A 19217-nucleotide genomic window follows, 5' to 3' on the forward strand; every position below is an offset into this window, starting at 1 on the left:
AGAATGGATGGCTCTTAAAAGCATCGCTGCGTCTTAACAACTCATAGACACAGCTTTGAGTGGCTAAATAGCTTGTTTATGGACAGCCATGCCTACAAGGCCTGTGTCTCAGTACTGCCTTAAAAAACAAAACTATTCAACCCTCCTGCTTCCACATGGATTTGAAGAAGTTGTCACGATATCTCAAGTGTGTTGGTTTCTTTCTTAAAGAGAAGAATATAAAAACGAAATAAAACACCTTCTTTCTCTTTGTCAACAGTATCAAGCAATAACAAGCTGAAACTGAAGCAAACAGAAGGAAAACAAATGAACAAACAAAAAACAAAACAAAACTAGTTTTTTCATAATTTCTAGGTTATTAAAAGAAGTGGTTTTCCTTGTCATTATATTTTCCCCAGCTTCCCCTTCACTCTCGCCCTCTCCCCTTCTACCCCTCTCCCCCTTCCCCCTCTACCTCCCCCCCCCTCTGCACTACAGAATCAATTTACAAGGGGCCACACATTGCACTGATAATTTTAATTTATTTTTTCCTTTGGCACTATAAATGTATACACAGAGGTTTTAGTTTGTAACACTACTAAAGCCATTGTTCATTATCACTGGGTAACTCAAAGTCATCCTTCCACTAATCTTTAGCTATTCACTCTTTCCTTCCACTGTTCCCCTAACCTTTAGCTATTCATTCTTTCCTTCTTTCTATTCTGTCCATCTGACTTATCATGCAGGAGTACAATATTGTGACTTGTAACTGCATACATTTTTCATGCTTGCATATATTCTTACAGATACTTACTATTGTTATTGTGTTCACATTTCTAATTCAGGTAATCATAGCTCAACCTTGTAGATGTTTTAACGAAGTCTATGTGAGATAGGAAATATTTTTGTGCCTCGCATCTCTCATTTAGACTTCTCGTGTTTCCTGTCTGTGTTCTGAGTCAAATTTGTCTGCAAAAACATTTTGATTATCAAGCTGAACACTTGCTATTTCCTTTTATTAAACAGTTGGTCAACATCAAGAATGAGAATTAATGTTTAAATAACAAGTTTTGGGGATGCCTCTAAAACAATCAAACAGCAGGCTGTACAGGGTATGTCTTTTGTAACAACACGGCCAGGATTCTTTGTAGTCATGTTTCGGCAGGGCCTGTACTCATTAAAATATTGTTGGCTGGCTTTCTTTCACCAATCACCCTTTTAAGCAGTTTAGTTTTTAAGAATCGATGCTCATATTTGAATCCCACCTATGTTTAAGATATAAATATTCTTTTAAAAGCTGATGCACCATGAAAAGGGATTCTATTCCAGAAGTGGGTGCAGGGGCCTTCTCATGTCAGTCACATAGGATACAGCCTGATCCAGGCTTGAAGCAGTAGTCATGTTGAGAATGTACAAAACAGTAGCAATGGCATTGTATGTGACTAAGTATATTATCGTCTGACTGAGCACTCTGTGTTGTGATTTCGACCTGTCCTTGATTTCCCAAGAGTTTCTTGCAGACAATTACTCAGATCATTATTTTATTTGTACCTTTCAGAGTATACCATACGAACCTTACACAAAAGTCTATTGGTTTTTTTGGAGTGGTTGTTGGTGTTGGTATATAAGAAGACAAGACAAAGATCAGTGTAACCCAGAGAAGAAAATCACCTTCAAAAACAAACAAACAAACAAACAAACAATAACGTAAAGCATATACATAAAATCTTATTATTGTTGTTCCACGTTTCTGCCTCAGTGGATCACATTCAATTAAACAAGACATAATGTAAAAGTGTTGATGGTGTGGATCCTAGAAGTGAATCGGCAGTATTTATGATCTTTAATTTACCTAGTATTTATTTATATTTTTAAAAAATTGCCCTAAGATATCTTCTCCAATGATTTATGAAACATATTCTACTAAGTTGATAATTATAACATTGCTGTGGATTCAGAATTTATGCAAATTGATGTGTTAAAATATGTATAGACTTCTATACATATATATGTACGAATATACATCTTAAACAGGGTAAAAGCTCATTTTCCTATGTTAGCCATTTTATAACAGTTTACTGATATAAACAAATTAGAATAAAGGTCAGTAACTCAGAATAATGAGTTAAACCTTAACATACCTAGAATATATAGGACTCATCAAAATGTTATCATCCTTCCTTATGAACTTTATCTTCATTATAAAATGTTGATTTCTTTAAACCAGATTCTGAGAACATTATTACATATTCTCTTATGTCTTCATAATGATTATTTCCAAGCTTACTGTTTTGATGGCAAACCCCTACAGCATTTCTACTTATTTTCTCATGACTTTTACTGTAGACTATCTTTCCAAATAGGTAGGAGAGACACAGACAAAATTTTTGTGCAAGGTAAAAGGGAAATTTGTTCCCTGGTCAGGAAAAGGAAGATGTCTCTCTGAGTAAAATTTAGACATTTTGCTGACAGCCCGCTGCTCTATCTAAAGGAAAAGATTTTCTGAGCTGGAGATCCTTAAATGTAAAGCATCCATTGTTTAGTCTGCTGAGGTTTCTAGGCATTGCTGCTTAGAGAACTTAACCCGGAGATGTTCTTCCCTGATAGTTCTGACTAGTCAGTGTCCTTTTGTCTCTTCCCCAGGAGGGTAATGCTTTATGACGAAGTGCATGAAACTATGCATGCATCAAATATGATGTAAAACCTCAGGCCCTTAGCAGTTTAAACCAAACAAAAAAGGGGGGGTTTATTATGGAGGAGTCACGACAATAAATACTCTTTCTAACATTTTCACAGTAAGCATTGGTCCTCGAGCAAATCTACTAGGGGCAATTATTCTAAAGATGATAAAGCCAACCTTGCAAGCATGTTTTACGGAGCAATTCTCAACTTAAACCTTTCCAGATATCTTTCCATCAGACAATATTTCTCTTACTTTGATCCCTCTTGACATTCTTGTTTGTGCAAACACTACAATGATTTATATACTTAATTTTAGCTCTCTTACTACAATCCAGGGAACAAAGCCTGTGAATGTCAGTTGGACCCATGGTTTAGATAGTCTATTTATTCAGTGTCTGATGACTGGCATCTTTATCACATTCTTTATAAAGACAATACAGCTAAAAAGATCTCACCATGAACTCTGAGGCATACAGTTCACAGACATGAAAATGTCTTAACAAAAGTCAACTGAAAAGTAAAAATGTCCAGGTTTATCGGGGTAGGGGGATGCTGTAGCATAGTTACAGTGAATCAAGCTTCAAGAGATTGTTAGGATCATAACTGGTAAAAATGACAGTAGCATCACCAGGGGAAAATGGTGAAATCATTCTAATTAAAGAGAGAAGGAGGGGCTGGGGATTTAGCTCAGTGGTAGAGCGCTTACCTAGGAAGCGCAAGGCCCTGGGTTCGGTCCCCAGCTCCGAAAAAAAGAACCAAAAAAAAAAAAAAAAAAAAAGAGAGAAGGAAATGAGACTGGCTTATCAACGGTGTAGCAAAGTCCATGCATGGGAAATTCTTCCCTAAACTTTTGTTTGTTCTGGGGTTTATTTTGGAGGGATTTTGTTTGCACATTTTAATAGCTTAACATTCTCAGGACTTTGTACAAAAGTTGACTGGATGACAGAAAAAGACAAAGTGACTTCAAGGAAAATAAGAAGTTATATTTTTAAAGTCGTCATGTGTAAATGCTCTGCCAAGCAGTAAGGAAATTCATTCCTCCGTTTGCTTTGGCAGTCCGGATGTCTTTTGGTTCTGCTCCACTATTTAGCATCCAAAAATCCCCATAAAACTAAGTTATTTGTTCTGCACAAAACATTTTAAAGGCAGTTAAACAACAGGGTGTAATGTTGTTTCCAAGTTGTTTGTACTAAAAAAAAGTACAAAAAGTAAAAGGTTAAATATACATCATTTTATCACAATACTTCTGCTGTATAAATCAGTCATCCCTCCACGTTAACAGCCATTTGCTGTTCTTGCACATCTCAAAGGAGGGGAATAAGATAAAATATAAATTAAATTACTAAGTCATTTTTCTGGGCTCCCTATTGAGTTTCATAATTACACTAGGATTAAGGATTTAACAGCTCACTGTTGTAATGCATTCAGATTTAGTGGACCAAAAACAAATTAACAAAGATAGGATCATTTAAAAATTTTAGAATGTCTGTTATACTTAAAAGTAAGTAAATTATCATAAATTATAATTCATATAAATTATACAACTATGATGCTACTATAATTCCATGCAATATTATATTCAGATTTCCAATATTTTAGTAAGTGCTTTGTAATTTGATTTTACTTTCTATATATTTTTATCTATGTATAATAAAAGGAACTGTTGCTATACACTTAAATTATATGTCATAAATATCATTAAAAGGAAAAATGTTTGTATATAACACATTAAAATAATTCTAATGGCTTATAAATGGTAATCCTTAACCTCACACACATTATCACTCCTAGGGCTTTTGACTTTGCACTTAATTATAATGACTGTCATTATCCAAGTTGTTTATAAGTCACAACTATGATCTTTTGGGCTCTAGATAAAATCAATACTTGAAAGGCTTATTTTCCAAAGTATTTGGTCTCAAACAGAACTTGCCCGTTACACAAACATCAATGACCTGATAAATGTCCTCCTTTAAATACAAAACTTTCTCAATTGCTATCATTAATGTGAATTACCCTCTAAAATTTCATATGCAAATTATATTTTAATGCTTTCATCCACTCAGTCAAAAACTAAATTTAAACTACATGATTCTTTTTAACCTTGAACAAATGTGAAAACTGTGTAAAGTTTTCTAAAACAGAATTTTCTAAGGACAGTCATAAGTACAGACATCCAAATTACATAACACAATTTTAGCTCAAAATCAACAAAACGAGATTAGACTTAGAAATTTAGAGAGCAAAATATGTTTCCAAAGCTTTTTAACTAAAGGTTTATTGATAGATATTGGTTAAATTGTGACTTCATAAAATATAGTTTATATAAAGAAAATATCCATTTCTGATGTTTCATAGGAAAGAGAAAATTTTATGCTTTAGCCCAAAATTGATGTTATCTAGAGGTTATGTTTGCTTCTCAGGAAGTCATAGTAATTGTCTTCCTGGAAGAGACAGCTACAGGAGATAAGGACGGGACCCAGATAATCCTTCTGCTACCTGGGCTTAGACCCTGAAGCCTCCTAGGGCTTTCCGTTCTGCTCTGCTATAAATAACCAAAAGTAGTGAAGTTCTTTGTTAATTCTTCATGCTGTCATCACCGACACACTACTCCATCGGGTCTTAAGCACTGCTAAGGTAAAAGGCAGCTCAGCGAGGCAAGAAAACCAAGGGAAGCTACGTAATCACAAACGGTGCAGCCAGGAGGTCTGATGGCACACGGGAGACCAACAGAGGAGACCAGGGCCGTAATTACAGAGCTCTAGAGATGAAGTGCAATGGGAAGAGCTGTGCCTGGTCTCCTGGTCTAGCTACTACGGCCTACCTTCAGGTCTCAGGTCTCTTTCTTTCATTTATTCAGCATGCTGCTGCGGCATAAACACAAGTGAACTCTCATTCTTTTTATGTTTGCCTGGTGTTCAGGATGCTCCAGTTACACTGACATGGATCATAAGATTGAGTCCCAGCAGCAAAGCCGTCAGTTATCTAACTCATTTGCAGCTTCATTCCCATCTTCTACTCACTTTGGGTCCTGCTCTCATCTGTATCTCTAACCCCGGCTCTCTTTCCTACCTCTCACTTAGAAATAGTGACACATTAAAATCAGATGCCTTAAAATCATACTGATGGCAAGTATTTACATAATGTTTACTACATTTCAGACACTTTATTTGATATGTACTAACTCATTTAAACCTCTCACAAAAGGTAAGAAAACGGTACTAGGCTCAGTCTGTCTATGGTTGAGAATCAATAATCTAATAAGCAGTAGACTTAAGGTGGAACTCCAGGCAATCTAGTTATAGAATCTGTGGGTTTGCTATTATATTGTCGAACATATCAAGGATTATCTATGAATTACATATTTAAGCCTTAAAATATTTAACAAACAATCCTAGGGTTCAATAAATTAACAACATTCAATATTAATGCAAAACAAAATGTATCGCCGCTATGTATGAATCTGCTGGTCAGAAAATGTAACATGATATAAACGATCACTATCTTCTCTGGTTGCAACTTGACATTACCACACTGATAAATACATTGAAAGTAGAATGGAAGGATGTATACGTATTGTTTCGAACTATCTAAATCAGAATTTCTTCCTCAATACAGAATCGTAACTGGAAAATGGTAGCAACTGTGACAAAACTTGTCTAATATTAAGCCTGCGGAACCCTGACTTTCTGTAAATGGAGACCAATCCCAGAACAGAATCTGAGGATTGAGCATCGTCATAGACCACACCGGTGCAGAAGGCCAGGGAAGGATGCTGCTCTGTAAGCAAAGGAAATGTTTTCTCTCTTTTAACTCTTCTCTTCTGTCAATGTTAGTATCACGATATTGTCACATCTTGATCAGAAATGTCAGGATGCTGCAATATATTTCACCCAGAATATGTTTTTCTCCAGTTCAGCCAAATCTTCTCTTAGAGAAGAGGGTTTTAGATGTATTTTTCTTTAAACAGTGGGAGGTTGCCTGCCTTTTAAATTTTTCTAAAATGTCAGGGATGAGATGATGAGAACAGAGTTGAAATCTAAAATTGCTGACATCATTTGGGGGTATTTTAGAGACTTTGGAGAGAGTGATATACAAATTTTAACAGTGCAGAATTCTCAGGTAAAGTAACAAATTATAACTGGAAAATCTTAGGATGAAATATTTTGCGTTAGGACTCAATTTTATTTTTTAGAGAAAGTTAAATGTGCTTCATGAATATGACAAGAATTGAGCAGCGTGATATTTACAGATTAAAAACAAAATTATTACGTGCTTAGAAAAGTATAATGAATGAAATCAATTTTCAAACAATAGCAATTCCTAAGAACTGCATAACTCAGAAGGCTTATTAAATGATAGGTTCTTACATGTGAGTGGAAAAACTCACTCGTACATGTCCACATATTTCTGTTTAAAATATATTTTTAAATACTTATAACTACATAATTTGACTACTGTTTCTCATAGTCATAAGATCTACATATACATTCCAGTAACCTGGGTTGATTTAAGTAGTAACATGCATTCCTCAATTCATTTCAGGGGTGGGGTCAAGGCATGGACATGATTTATAAGATCATTAAATGTTTACAAATGTAAAGTTAAGACTGAAATTACTGGTACAAGTAAAACAGTATTTGGAGGGGGCAGGAAGTGCACAGATAAGAACTGAGTAAGGTGGTAGTCACAGAAGGCAGATGTAATTAGCCTAATGAAAATTAGAAAACACATTTTCTAAAGTAGCTTTGGCAATAAATACAATAGGATTTATAAGAGATGGCAGAGATGATGATTTATAGGGTTGTTTTAGATTTAATATACATGTATATATACACATACATGTATATGTATATATATATATGTATACACACACACTTTTACTCTTTCACTGTCTATGTGTATTAGTTACTTTTCTATTTATGTTACAAAACATCATAACCTAGGCAACTTATAAAAGTAAGAGTTTACTTGGGGTGCACACTTTCAGAAAAATAAGAGTGTATCAACATGTTGTGGGCATAGACCATACATAGCAACAGGTAAGCAGGTGTAGCTGAGAGCGCCCATCTTAAACCACAAACTGTGAGACGGAGAGTATTAGATGTCCTCCTAAAAAGCCACACCTCCTAATCCTTTTGTTTCGCTCACTGGAAACCAAGTGCTCAAATATAGGACACTATGGATGCTATTCTCATTAAACCATCACACTGTTAATTGATTTGCCTACATCTTTGTAGATGGATCTAATTCAAGCTCTTCACGTAGAAGCCATTTTATCATGCAGATGGACCAGAGCATAGTCAATCTTAATTCAATGTGGGAATCAAAATTATACAGAAGGGTGAGGAAAGACCAGGGAACGTTCTGCAAATATAATGATAATAATAATATAATAATAATAATGATGATGATGATGATGATGATGATGATGATGATGATCATGATGAAAAATGTTTGGATTTAGGCGAAATGGGAAAACATCATGAAAGGAAGAATAAACAGAAGTGATCTAATTAGCTATGTGTGGGTGTGAACAAGCTAAGATTAAGTGTAACAGTTTTTCATGATCTAACTTTTACTCAGAATATTCACTCCAAGTTTGTTCAGAAATCTTAGAATTCTGTATATCTCAATAATCTTAACATTTCCTTGGCAATTCTATGTATTTATTTTACACTTGTAAGTATTACTGGACATTCAACATATGACAGACAGTAACAGAACCCCAAAACATTAAGAACTCCTACACAAATGTACGTTTGTTTGATTTTTACAGAAAGGGGGGGATATAAAAATATAAATGAGGATCGAAAATAACCAATTGTAAAGACAGATAAGCATAGGAGAATTCATATCACATACAAAACAATTGTCACCTTATGGAAGAAGAGGGATCCTCTATGGGTAACAGGGGAAGGGGGGGAAGCATCACAGAAATGGTTGATGGCTGACAGTGAGGATCAAGGTGTTTGATGATTTCAACAATCTAAAGGAAGATTAGTAGTTCCTCATCTTTCCTGGGAGATTGTCAAGGCTAATTCATCATGACACATCACTGTTGACTGATGACTATGGTCACGATGGGCCATTGACCCTTACCCTGGGTCAATAATCAATACTTAGAGTCACAACTGTATGGCCTTTAATTTGACCTCACCCCTCTAAATGCCTTAAATCCTTTTGTTAAATCCTCTGGAATACCATTAACAACATTCCCCCTACCTTGACCATTTTTCCTCTTTATCTTCCTCTAATTAAAACCAATTTCCCCCTTGAGACCAGTGGCTCCCTACCAGCTGTCACTAGGAATGGTGACTTTCTTATTCTGGTTAAGATGTTTCTATTGATTTTTGCCTCTTCTGGTTTAAATATTGTCTAAATTTTTAAAATTTCTCCTAATAAAATCTTGAAATAGAGCAGTACAAAGAAACTTGTACTCAGAAGTTTGTAGAATTACACACCTATCACCCCTACACGCTTGTAATCATTTCAAATCATTCCTTGGTGCTCCTTCTTCTAAATGGGAAATTCTCTTTTTATATTCCTGTCTTTCTCTTTTCAAACATGACCTACCATCTACCACAGCAGCCAGTCAGTTCCTGATGCTTAACTGTCTCAATGATCTGGTTTTCCAAATCAACCATAACCTCTTTCTCCTGCCCTTTAGTCTAGTTCAGTAGCCAAAGTTAGTTACTGAGCCTTGAGGTACAGTGTGTTATCAAGTTTCTTCTTTAGAAAGTATCTTTTCTGGCATCCTGTTCTCCATAGCATCCTCTATACCCTTCCCCATCTCAAAGTGCTTTATTTTTCATGTAGCACTTATCATATTTGATACTATAAAATGTTATTTTATTTTTCTCACCACTAGTTCTAAGTTTTCCACTATATATCATCCATATAAATGTTAAAACTATAATCAAGTGAGTTAAAATAACTAAGATGTGATTTGGAGTTCTAAAGCTAGTAATATGCTCATGCAGTGATACATGAGTCAAAAACATGTTGAAGAACATGTGGGTCACAGAAACCAGTGGGAAAATGTGGGTGAATTTGCAGTGAACTGGCACCTCATACACTAGTTGGGGAAGATTTGGCAAAGTTAACTGCATCACTCTTCATGTATGAGTGACATTCATGTATCATTAAGTTAGTGATTCTACTGCATGCTTTCTTTGGATGTTTTCCTATATTTGTGTAGCAGGGGACACATTCTCGAATGATCTTAGTACCACTAATAAAGTAAAAAACTAGAACTCACCTACTGTCATTTGACCTGGGAATGAAAAGTATGTTATATTTACATGAGGGAAAATATCCCACAGTCTCAAAATAAATAATAACTACTATTTATTACATAACTAAAAACCTCAGATGGTCTTTCATTAAAATCAACAAATTTTGTATACTCAAAGGAGACTAATATTTGCCTCTTACAAGTGTATAACAGAGGTCAAACCAAGTGAAGCAATTCACCCACAGTTATATAGACCAAGTCAAGATTTGAATTTCGAAATCAGAGCTAGACACCCTGGTTGCCTTCCTAACTCTAACTGCAAAGAACCAACAAGAATGATGAATGGGACTAAATCTACAAAATATGATTAACTGACAGAAAGGAAGAAACAACCCTGGAAATTACAATATATTGTTGCATGTCAGTTTTAATCATAGCTAAAATTACCTATACCAATAGAAGCAATGTATAGAAAGTACATGACAAAATAATTCTAAAAACAAGGAATAGCACCTACTTTTCTTGGCAAAATATGGATAGAGATGTAGAGAGAAGAAAAATACAGTCACCTATGTAACAAGATTGGTGATAGTCTCATCTTGAGGTGATTAGTGGTTATTATATCATATAGGGCAGCGGTTCTCAACCTGTTGGGTTGAATGAACCATTCATGGGGCCGCTTATTAGATACTTGCATATCAGATATTTACATTCCTATCAGAATAGATATTACCATTTACAACAGTAGCAGAAGTACAGTTATAAAGTAGAGATGAAAATAATTTTGTGGTGGGGGTCACAAAACATGAGGAACAACACATGGCGGCATTGGAAAGGTTGAAAACCATTGTTCTAAGGTATCTGAGCTACTTATTTAGTTTTACATATCACATTTATTACATCTTAAACACATTTAAATTAAGAAATAAAGAAGTAAGATGTGATAATAAAAATAGGCTTTGGGTGTATTTTTCAAAGTCCTCGATCTAAAGAATGGAAAAATGGATGTGGTTTAATCAGTAGATATACAGCTAGGCTATGTGTTGGTTTTGGTGGTTGTAACAATGTTAATGGAAGGGTCTATTCCTGCATTTACATAATCAGACTGACTGAGGGTAATACTTTATCTGACTATGTTTGGAGATATTTCTTATATTATCAAGTCATTGGAGATTATTTGCACACCATTAGAGGCAAATTTTTGGTGATAAAACACAATGATCAGAATCAGCTTATAGAAGAAAAAGGTATTTTGGCTTTATGGTTTCAGAATGATAAGAATATATTGTGGTGATGAGTCATGCCGGCAGGCAGATATGGTCTCCTGACAGATAGACTAAAAGATACAGATAGACAGTGACAAAGAGACAGACAGACATATACATGCATACAGAGAGAGAGAGAGCGAGAGAGACAGAGAGAGAGAGAGAGACAGAGAGACAGAGACGGGGGCAGAGAAACAGAGACAGGGAGAACTGAAAGTTGGGTTAGGGTACATATTCTCAAAGTCTGCCCCAATGACATACTTCCAAAGAAAGATTCCCCCATTTAAGCCTTCCCAGATTTCTCCATTAACTGAGGACAGAGCATTCCAATGCCTGAGCTTATAGAGGATATTTCTCATTCAAATGACCACACATGTTATTAGTATCTACTGGGTAAAGACTGTGGATTCATTTCAACATCCTAAAATACACAGAAAACCACCCTTCCTAATAGAACTGGTTCAAGAGAACGGAGGCATAATCCAAATGTTGACAAACCAGAAAGCATTGAGACTCTAACTGTTGACATTTATCCAATCAGAAAGTCAGTGGGAGAGCTTAATCAGAAGACCATTTAGATTTTCAGAACTGAGAGCACTGAAAAACTCAACTTATGCTAAGCCCATTCCTTTTAAACTGATAGGCCGTGAAGTGTACTTCACCATGATGCTCCTATAAGCAGAAACAATCGAACAGGACTTACTGGGTCCCCAGGAGTTGTCTCATTATTTGAGTGAAATGGTCAGGACAAGTGCAGAATAAGAAGTGTGTACTGAAGACGTTACCTTAGAGTCAAGTAGGCATAAACCCTGGTGCAATTGCTTGGTATCTGCCCCTGCTGTAGCCCTGAGAGGAACCTTTAGCGGCCTGACATGTTTGTTGAATTATCTACATTGAAAAAGCTCTAAATAACATGTAAGCTTTAAGCACCACAAAAATCAAGATGTTTCCTTCAGTCCAGAAAAGACATTCAATTTAATAGTGTTATAAAATACTTTCATTGGCATCTTCACTAGATGCGCCCTGAAGCGCAATGGCCTCATGCTACACTATTGCCTTCCTGAGAATCAGTTCATAAAACCCCAGTGTGCTCCAGGTCCCCTACTCTTATATTATTTTTACGGGTCATTTCTTCCATTAAAATCTCATCTTCTGGCATTAAAGACCTGAGGGTACAATTAGGACAAAACAATAAATGGGAAATAAGAAGGAAATCCAATTTTCCCTACTTGGAAGGGACATCACACCAGGTTAGTGATGGCTTCAGAAGACAACAGCTGAGGAAAATCACTAGGAGACTGTGTCCTAAGATGCTGACTGTAACTTGAAAGATCTTCCTGTGAGATGACCTGATCCAGTCCAAAGATTACCATGTAAGAACCATGTCTGTCATGCAAATACGACTCACCGTCTACAAGACTAAAATGGAACATGTAAATTAGAAATTACCTTTTTCATTTTGAAAAAGAAATTTTATCTTGTGAAGGGGGGTGGTCATGTCCCATAATGCATACGGAGTCAGAGAAGAACTGTAGGAGTCAATCCTAAGTTTTTCAGAGACTGAACTGGTGTTGGCAAGTTTATCCCACAAATTTATACCTGCTACCCCATCCCCTCAATCAACAAACTAGCAACTTTAATAATGGTTCATTGGGCTTCATATGATACTACTTTTTCACAATTTCATGCGTGCATAAAATTAAATCTGATTACTTTCCCCTCTACCATCTTATCTCCCTCCTGTGTCAAGGCCTGTCTTCTCATCCCTACTGCCTCCTTTCCAATATTCATGACTTTCACTTTGGTCTTGTGACTACTTAATTTAATAAGTGCCATTTATGTGCACTGAATTCCACTGGAGGTTTATGGGATCTCAGTGGGAATCCAACTGCTGGCAATGAGTCCCACTTTCTCTGAACCTATCAGTAGCAAATTGTTCAGCAGTGGGAGGTAGGGCCTCTTCAGTTCCTCATAAATCAATGCTTGGATGTTGACAGGCTTATTATTATAAAACTTAGTTTATTTTTTTTTGCCTCTCCATTATAGATTCCACTACAGAAAATCTGAGTAAACAGGCATATCATTATTGAGAGTAACATGGAAAGAGAAAGAATAAGCTGTGAAGGAGACAATCCAATAAGTGAGGGAATAATCTGGACAACTTAGTGGGAAGGTCATGTGGATATATATGGATCCAGATACAAAAGCATTTAGAGAAGAGGGAAGTCGATATGCTTATCTCAAGTCAAATGAGTACCATTGGTTATCCAAAACAAGTGATCAGCCATAAAATAATAGAGTAGACTGTATTTATACATTTAGGAATATATATATATATATATATATATATATATATATGACATAAAGTCCTAAATTTAATAACACTCTCTTCCTTCTAAAATACAAAATCCAACTCAATGTACTCTCTGCATCCATATATTTGGTGTTTAAATTTAGGCAGTATCTGTTAACTTTAATGAAGATATATAAATAAAATATATCTTCATTATATATTATATAAGTGCATTATATAATAAATAATTATGTAGATATAATATATGTATATATAATTAATCAAAGTTGACTTTGAATTATTTTCTCAGAATGGTCAAAGAGGATATGATTCGGATATGTGAGACTAAAGCCAGAAGGATGTAGCTCTAAACAGTTGAACATCTACATAAACAGCTGAACATTCTCATAAGTGAGAAGGGTATGCCAATAACATATGATCTGAATTATGTTGAAAGAAGTCTAATCTAACCTCTTAGTTTTTTGTGATCCAAATCATCTTACGGGTGTGTCAAGAAACAAAAACTAAAGCATGATATGAAACACAATTTTACTTTTCCCAAAAAACAGGAATGTTTCAGGAAGAGAAGGAAGGAGAAAAGGGAAAAGAAGGATGTGTGGAAGGAAGTGAAGATGTTACGAACTATCTTCATTGTTCTAATCATTCTAACAGGCTATGATTATTTAACCAAACTTTCAGTCTCTGCATATTGGGAAAAGGAAGGATCGGTCAAGGGGTTCAGCAACAGATGGTGTAAAGATGCTTGAATGTGTCTAGTGAAAAGGAGGCAAGCAAGTGTTCATCTCCTTGAAAGTTAACAAATAGTACATAAATTCAAACACCAGCTTTATCAATGGACAACAATACAAAAAGGCTGGCTTTCACGTCTGCAGGGAATGAGGAAGGCTGTGGTTGAACCCAAGATGTTGAGTGCTAACTATATTTTTTATCTTTAAGCTCTAGCTTTAAGCCCAAATCCTAGTGCACATCTTACACAAAATTAAAAAAGATCCCCAAAAAAATAGCAAACCATTTTAAATTATTTCCTCTAGGGATTAGGATTTGGCAAAGACTAGGGGATCCTGTTTTTTGTCATTTTTTTTCAAACTTGAAAACACGCATACTTGGCCCAATTTTATGAACATAAAAATAAAACATAAACCAAGTGGATTATTTCAAACACATACTAATGCCAAACAATAGGATTTAAACGTCTTCATATTTCATGTCACGTTGATACAACCTTGAAAATGTAACCCAACTCTGTTTTGTATAAGCTGTTCTTTTCCCCACAGTTAACCATTTTCAACATATTCAACATATTCTTGGAATATATTTCAACATTCTTATCTTGTTGTTGTTGTTTTTTTTTCATGACAATGCCTGGCTGTTCTGAAATTCACTGCATAAAGCACAATGGCCTTGAAATCAGAGAGTCCCCTGCCTCTGGGACTCCATAGTGCTGGGACTAAAGACATATGCCACCACTTTTTTAATATTCTACTTTCTAGCAAGCTTCAGAAACATTTATCTGAGTTAACAATCTTGATAACAACTACACCCAGATAGTTATACTGACAGAGCCATGTTTGGATATTAGAACAATAACTAGAGTCTAGAGGCGCTGTTACTTATCTAGGATTCTGCAAACCAGGTCTCAAGACAGTGGGTGTGGTAAAAAACTCACTCACTAGGCAAGATTAAATCACAAGGAAAATAATTCTCTGTGCATCTTGATATCATTGATGGGCTAGAAAATTCATATATGATACTTTACAAGTTTTCCCCAGATTGTTTCCTATTTAATGAATATTTTATTTCAATTACGTAACCACTCAAAACTTCAAAGTAGTAGACAACAGGAAAAACGTAAGCTAACACACACTTATACCACCCGCCTCTACTTTCCCCACTTTAAACACTTGGTGTTTCAATACCTCTCTGTAGCCATCACTGACGCGTTCCAAGTTCAGGGAATAGACAAGGTCTCTGCCTCCCACAAAGAGCCGTTCTTGATACTCATCCAGCAGCATTGTGTGGAGATCAAGAAAACCAAAGGGGCTTTGAAATATTGACGTCCTGTTCAGTTCCAAGAGTTCTGAAATGAACAGAGGTTTAAGAGGTACATAAAAACACATAATGCTGCCAATAATGATTTTCTCAAAGCTCAGTTAGCATGTTTGTTCCATAAATAAGAATCCTTAAATTGAATTACTCAAGGAAAATAAAAATTATCCGGTCAGTCCTCTGTATCCACATGGATTTTGTCCTAGGTCTCCTAATACTCTACTGCTCCAACACCTCTCTATAAATTTGGACTATTTTTTACTTATAGCCTAGGCATATTCTTCCATATTTCTTAAGTCATCTCTAAAATCTTAAGCTACCTAATGCGAAATAAATGCTTTGTGAGTTGCTGTCACACGTTACTGTCTGGTGAATAAGCAGAAAAGTGCTGGTATGTTCTGGATAGATATAACACCTTAAAAAATTTATGTCTGAAGTTGAATCTTTGGAAACAATACCCACAGATACAAGGGAGTCTGACTATATAGTCATATGATATAATATTTTAATATGTGAGCATTAAGATGTTTATTAATTTATTAATCTGAATAACTAAATAAGACTTAGTTGTAACGTAAATATTGGATGCTTTTAAAATATGGACGAAACTATTCATCACAATAGGTACTCTATAGTGCAGTTATATATAATTGTACAATAATACAGTGCAAGGGCATTTTAAAGCCTTTCTTTGCATAAGAAGATATAGCAATTAGACTAAGTATACCCAAGTCTATCTACTTACCCACTAGATTCCAACTCTGAAAAATCGTATTTCGACCTCAAACTGATATTGAAAATCAAACACAAATCAAACTGCATGACCCTGGCAAGAACCGAATTGTAATCACAATTCTGATTACTGTGAAACCCATTGGGAATCTACGACTGGGATTCAGTCTATCTTCATGCATTCTTGTCTATGTTAGGAATTACAAACAATATATATTTGGGGTACATATATTAAATTTAAAGAAACCAGAATTCGGCGATTCTCATCTGTACATTTGTTTGTTGGGGTATTATCTTTAATTTAATATGCCAGTTCAGTGCTTAGGACTTCCAAACTGTACATTTGAGAGAGGTTTAGGTGATGTGAAGGAATAGTGGCCCCACAACCAGACTGAGTACAGAATGGCAGAAGTTTCCTTCGGAAATAGTGAAAATCGAAACTCATCTTGAAGAATTTAATACCAATCAGCTCATGGAGCATGCAGATCCTTACTGAATGGGACACTCACAAGCAGTAAATGCAAGTATGAAATATAACACTAAATATGAAATTGCTTTTACTCTCTTTTAAGAATCTAGGAGGCAGGGGGTTGAGAGTTCAAGGCCTGCCTGGGCTACTTAGTGAGAGTTGGTTCAAATGAACAAAATGAAAACAATAATACAAAAAAGAACATGTTTCTTATCTGGTTTTCTGCTCAAAATTCTGTAGAGTAGAGTTACCTTGAAATTTAGGGTTTAAATTAAATAATGTTGGAAGATTCTAAAATTCCATATATACATCTCGTATGAACTATTGAACCACTTGGCCTAAGTAAAGAATCTTAGGCTATTTTTTCCCAAATTAAGTGCTTTATTTTATAACAGTTGTCCTGGTTATGGAGTCTTTTCAAACCAATACAACTGTAACTAAAACAGTTTTAATGAGTTATTCCTCTGAGGGATGTATCAGAAGCACATAGAAATTCCATCAGACCCATTATCTCCAACCAAAACAGCCAGGAAACGAGATGATAATAGTTGAAGACCCAAACTAGATAAAAGGAAAGTGAAATTACTACATCTAGAAGAAACATATTTTATTTTATTGTTATATTCTTATTTATGTGTTTGTACATGCTCATGTATATGGTATGCACATATGCATATGCATTCATTTGAATATGGGTATATGTGCACACACAACTGTGTGCATGTGGAGGCTCTCTGTTAATATTAGATTTTTCCAAGACCCTTTTCCACTTTATTTACTGAGTCAGGTGTCCTCACTGAATCTGGAGTTCACTGATTGAGCTAGACCTGAATTCTTGTGAATTTAGTGAGCCTTAACAGCTTTTGTGGAGGAAGATTAGCTGCATGTGAGGAATGCTTTCAACATACAAAACATCCTTGTGCAAAAATGTCCTTGTAAAAGATACTACATCTAACTAATATATACAACAAAAACATTATAAATGAAAAAAAAGTGTATACAAAATACTTGATGGCTTGACATTAAATTTCTACTGATAGTAGCAATTATAATGTGTATTAAATTGAAAAGAATCTATGAATGAAGCTGTTCTACTAGAAAACTCTCTTCTTTACTATTCAGAACTTATGCAACTTAATCTACAAGGAATTGTTAGATGGACCATCTGTGAGTCCTAGAATAACACGAGAAAGCACCTTTTTCAGCCCCAGATCAATTTCATAGCACTTCTGTTGAGGGTAGGACTGAAGGAGTACCAGGTATTTTGTTGGTAAGGAAAACTGGAATTCAAGAGAGATTTGATAGAGGCCCATGAATTACAGAAGAAAGGAAAAAAAAACCCAGGTGCTGTATTTAAAGTTACAAGTAATCCTGTTTTCCTTACTAGGCATTCACCAGTTAGAAAGTACATTTTAATATCATGGGAGAAACATGGAAAGAAGCTCTTAGATGACATTATGAGTTAGTTGTTATAAATGAGAGTTCCTAATTTCATGTGAACCCTACTAAGTGGACTCTTTTCCATACAATTTCCCCAGGTAGTCTGATAATTTGCTGATATTTACCATTTTCTGTTCACAATAAAAGTTTCTCTATAATAATTAAGTCCAAATGAAGAATGACTGCACATTAGTTATTACATTTTAGGCTATAGAGGTGCTCAGGAAATTAAATTTCTTGGAAAAATAGATGAAATATATAAAAGGTTTCTGATAGGAGTTTCCTTGCCTGAACTATTATCAGAGTTTACTAGATAAAGTCAAGATTGTTTATTGAAAATGTGCAATTGGAATGAGAACCTATGAAGTTATTTCATGAGTTAAGTCCATCTATGCATCTTGTTTAGTTTTGAATGAGGTCATTACCACCTCATTACCTCTCCATATACAAAAAAGATAAATATTAACTTCTACTTGTTATGAGTTTTCCAATTCTGTAAGCTTAAGATAATTCTAAATGATTAAAGATTCTTACTTATTTTTGAATAGTAAGAAATGTCATTTACTGTGTCACCAATCATCTTTTACTGTGTTGGATTAACTTCTTCTCTAACCCCTTTTGCTTCTCTGTAGTCCTAAGGAACCCGAAGGATTCAAAAGTACACTTATGCTATTGTAGATAGAGATTGGACAAAGTGAAGCAAAAGGAAAGAACTGGAATATGCATTAACTCGTGTGAATGATGTACTTGCTAAATTGTAATGACTTTTACTATTTCCCACATACACAATGAACTGCCACTCTATAATAGTTTAAATTACCATTGACTTTATTTTATTAGTGAAAAAAATTAGGCAACCCCAAATTTAATGTCTTGAAAAGGTAAATGCTATTACAAGAATATAACAGTCAGATTACTTATTAAAACATAATAATCAATGTACAGCATACATGTGCATTACAACCAAATTCTTACATACAGAATCTGAAGAAACAAATTTTAGTCATGAGTTTGATCTCAGTTAAAGATCAGCCTTTAAACCTCTCTGGGTTG

The 19217-nt window shown here is 35.1% G+C and overlaps 1 protein-coding gene across 3 annotated transcripts in view; it reads right to left on the reverse strand.

The window, feature by feature from the left end:
* Positions 1-19217, reverse strand: part of Sema3e (semaphorin 3E) — a 257764-nt gene that overhangs the window by 110370 nt on the left and 128177 nt on the right. For all 3 annotated transcript variants that reach the window (XM_017592522.3, NM_001106579.1, XM_039107252.2), the window contains one exon: positions 15394-15554. In XM_017592522.3, the coding sequence (XP_017448011.1) occupies positions 15394-15554 (161 nt within the window). The remainder of the gene's footprint in view (positions 1-15393; positions 15555-19217) is intronic.

Source organism: Rattus norvegicus, chromosome 4 (genome assembly GCF_036323735.1).
Source record: "Rattus norvegicus strain BN/NHsdMcwi chromosome 4, GRCr8, whole genome shotgun sequence".
NCBI lineage: Eukaryota > Metazoa > Chordata > Mammalia > Rodentia > Muridae > Rattus > Rattus norvegicus.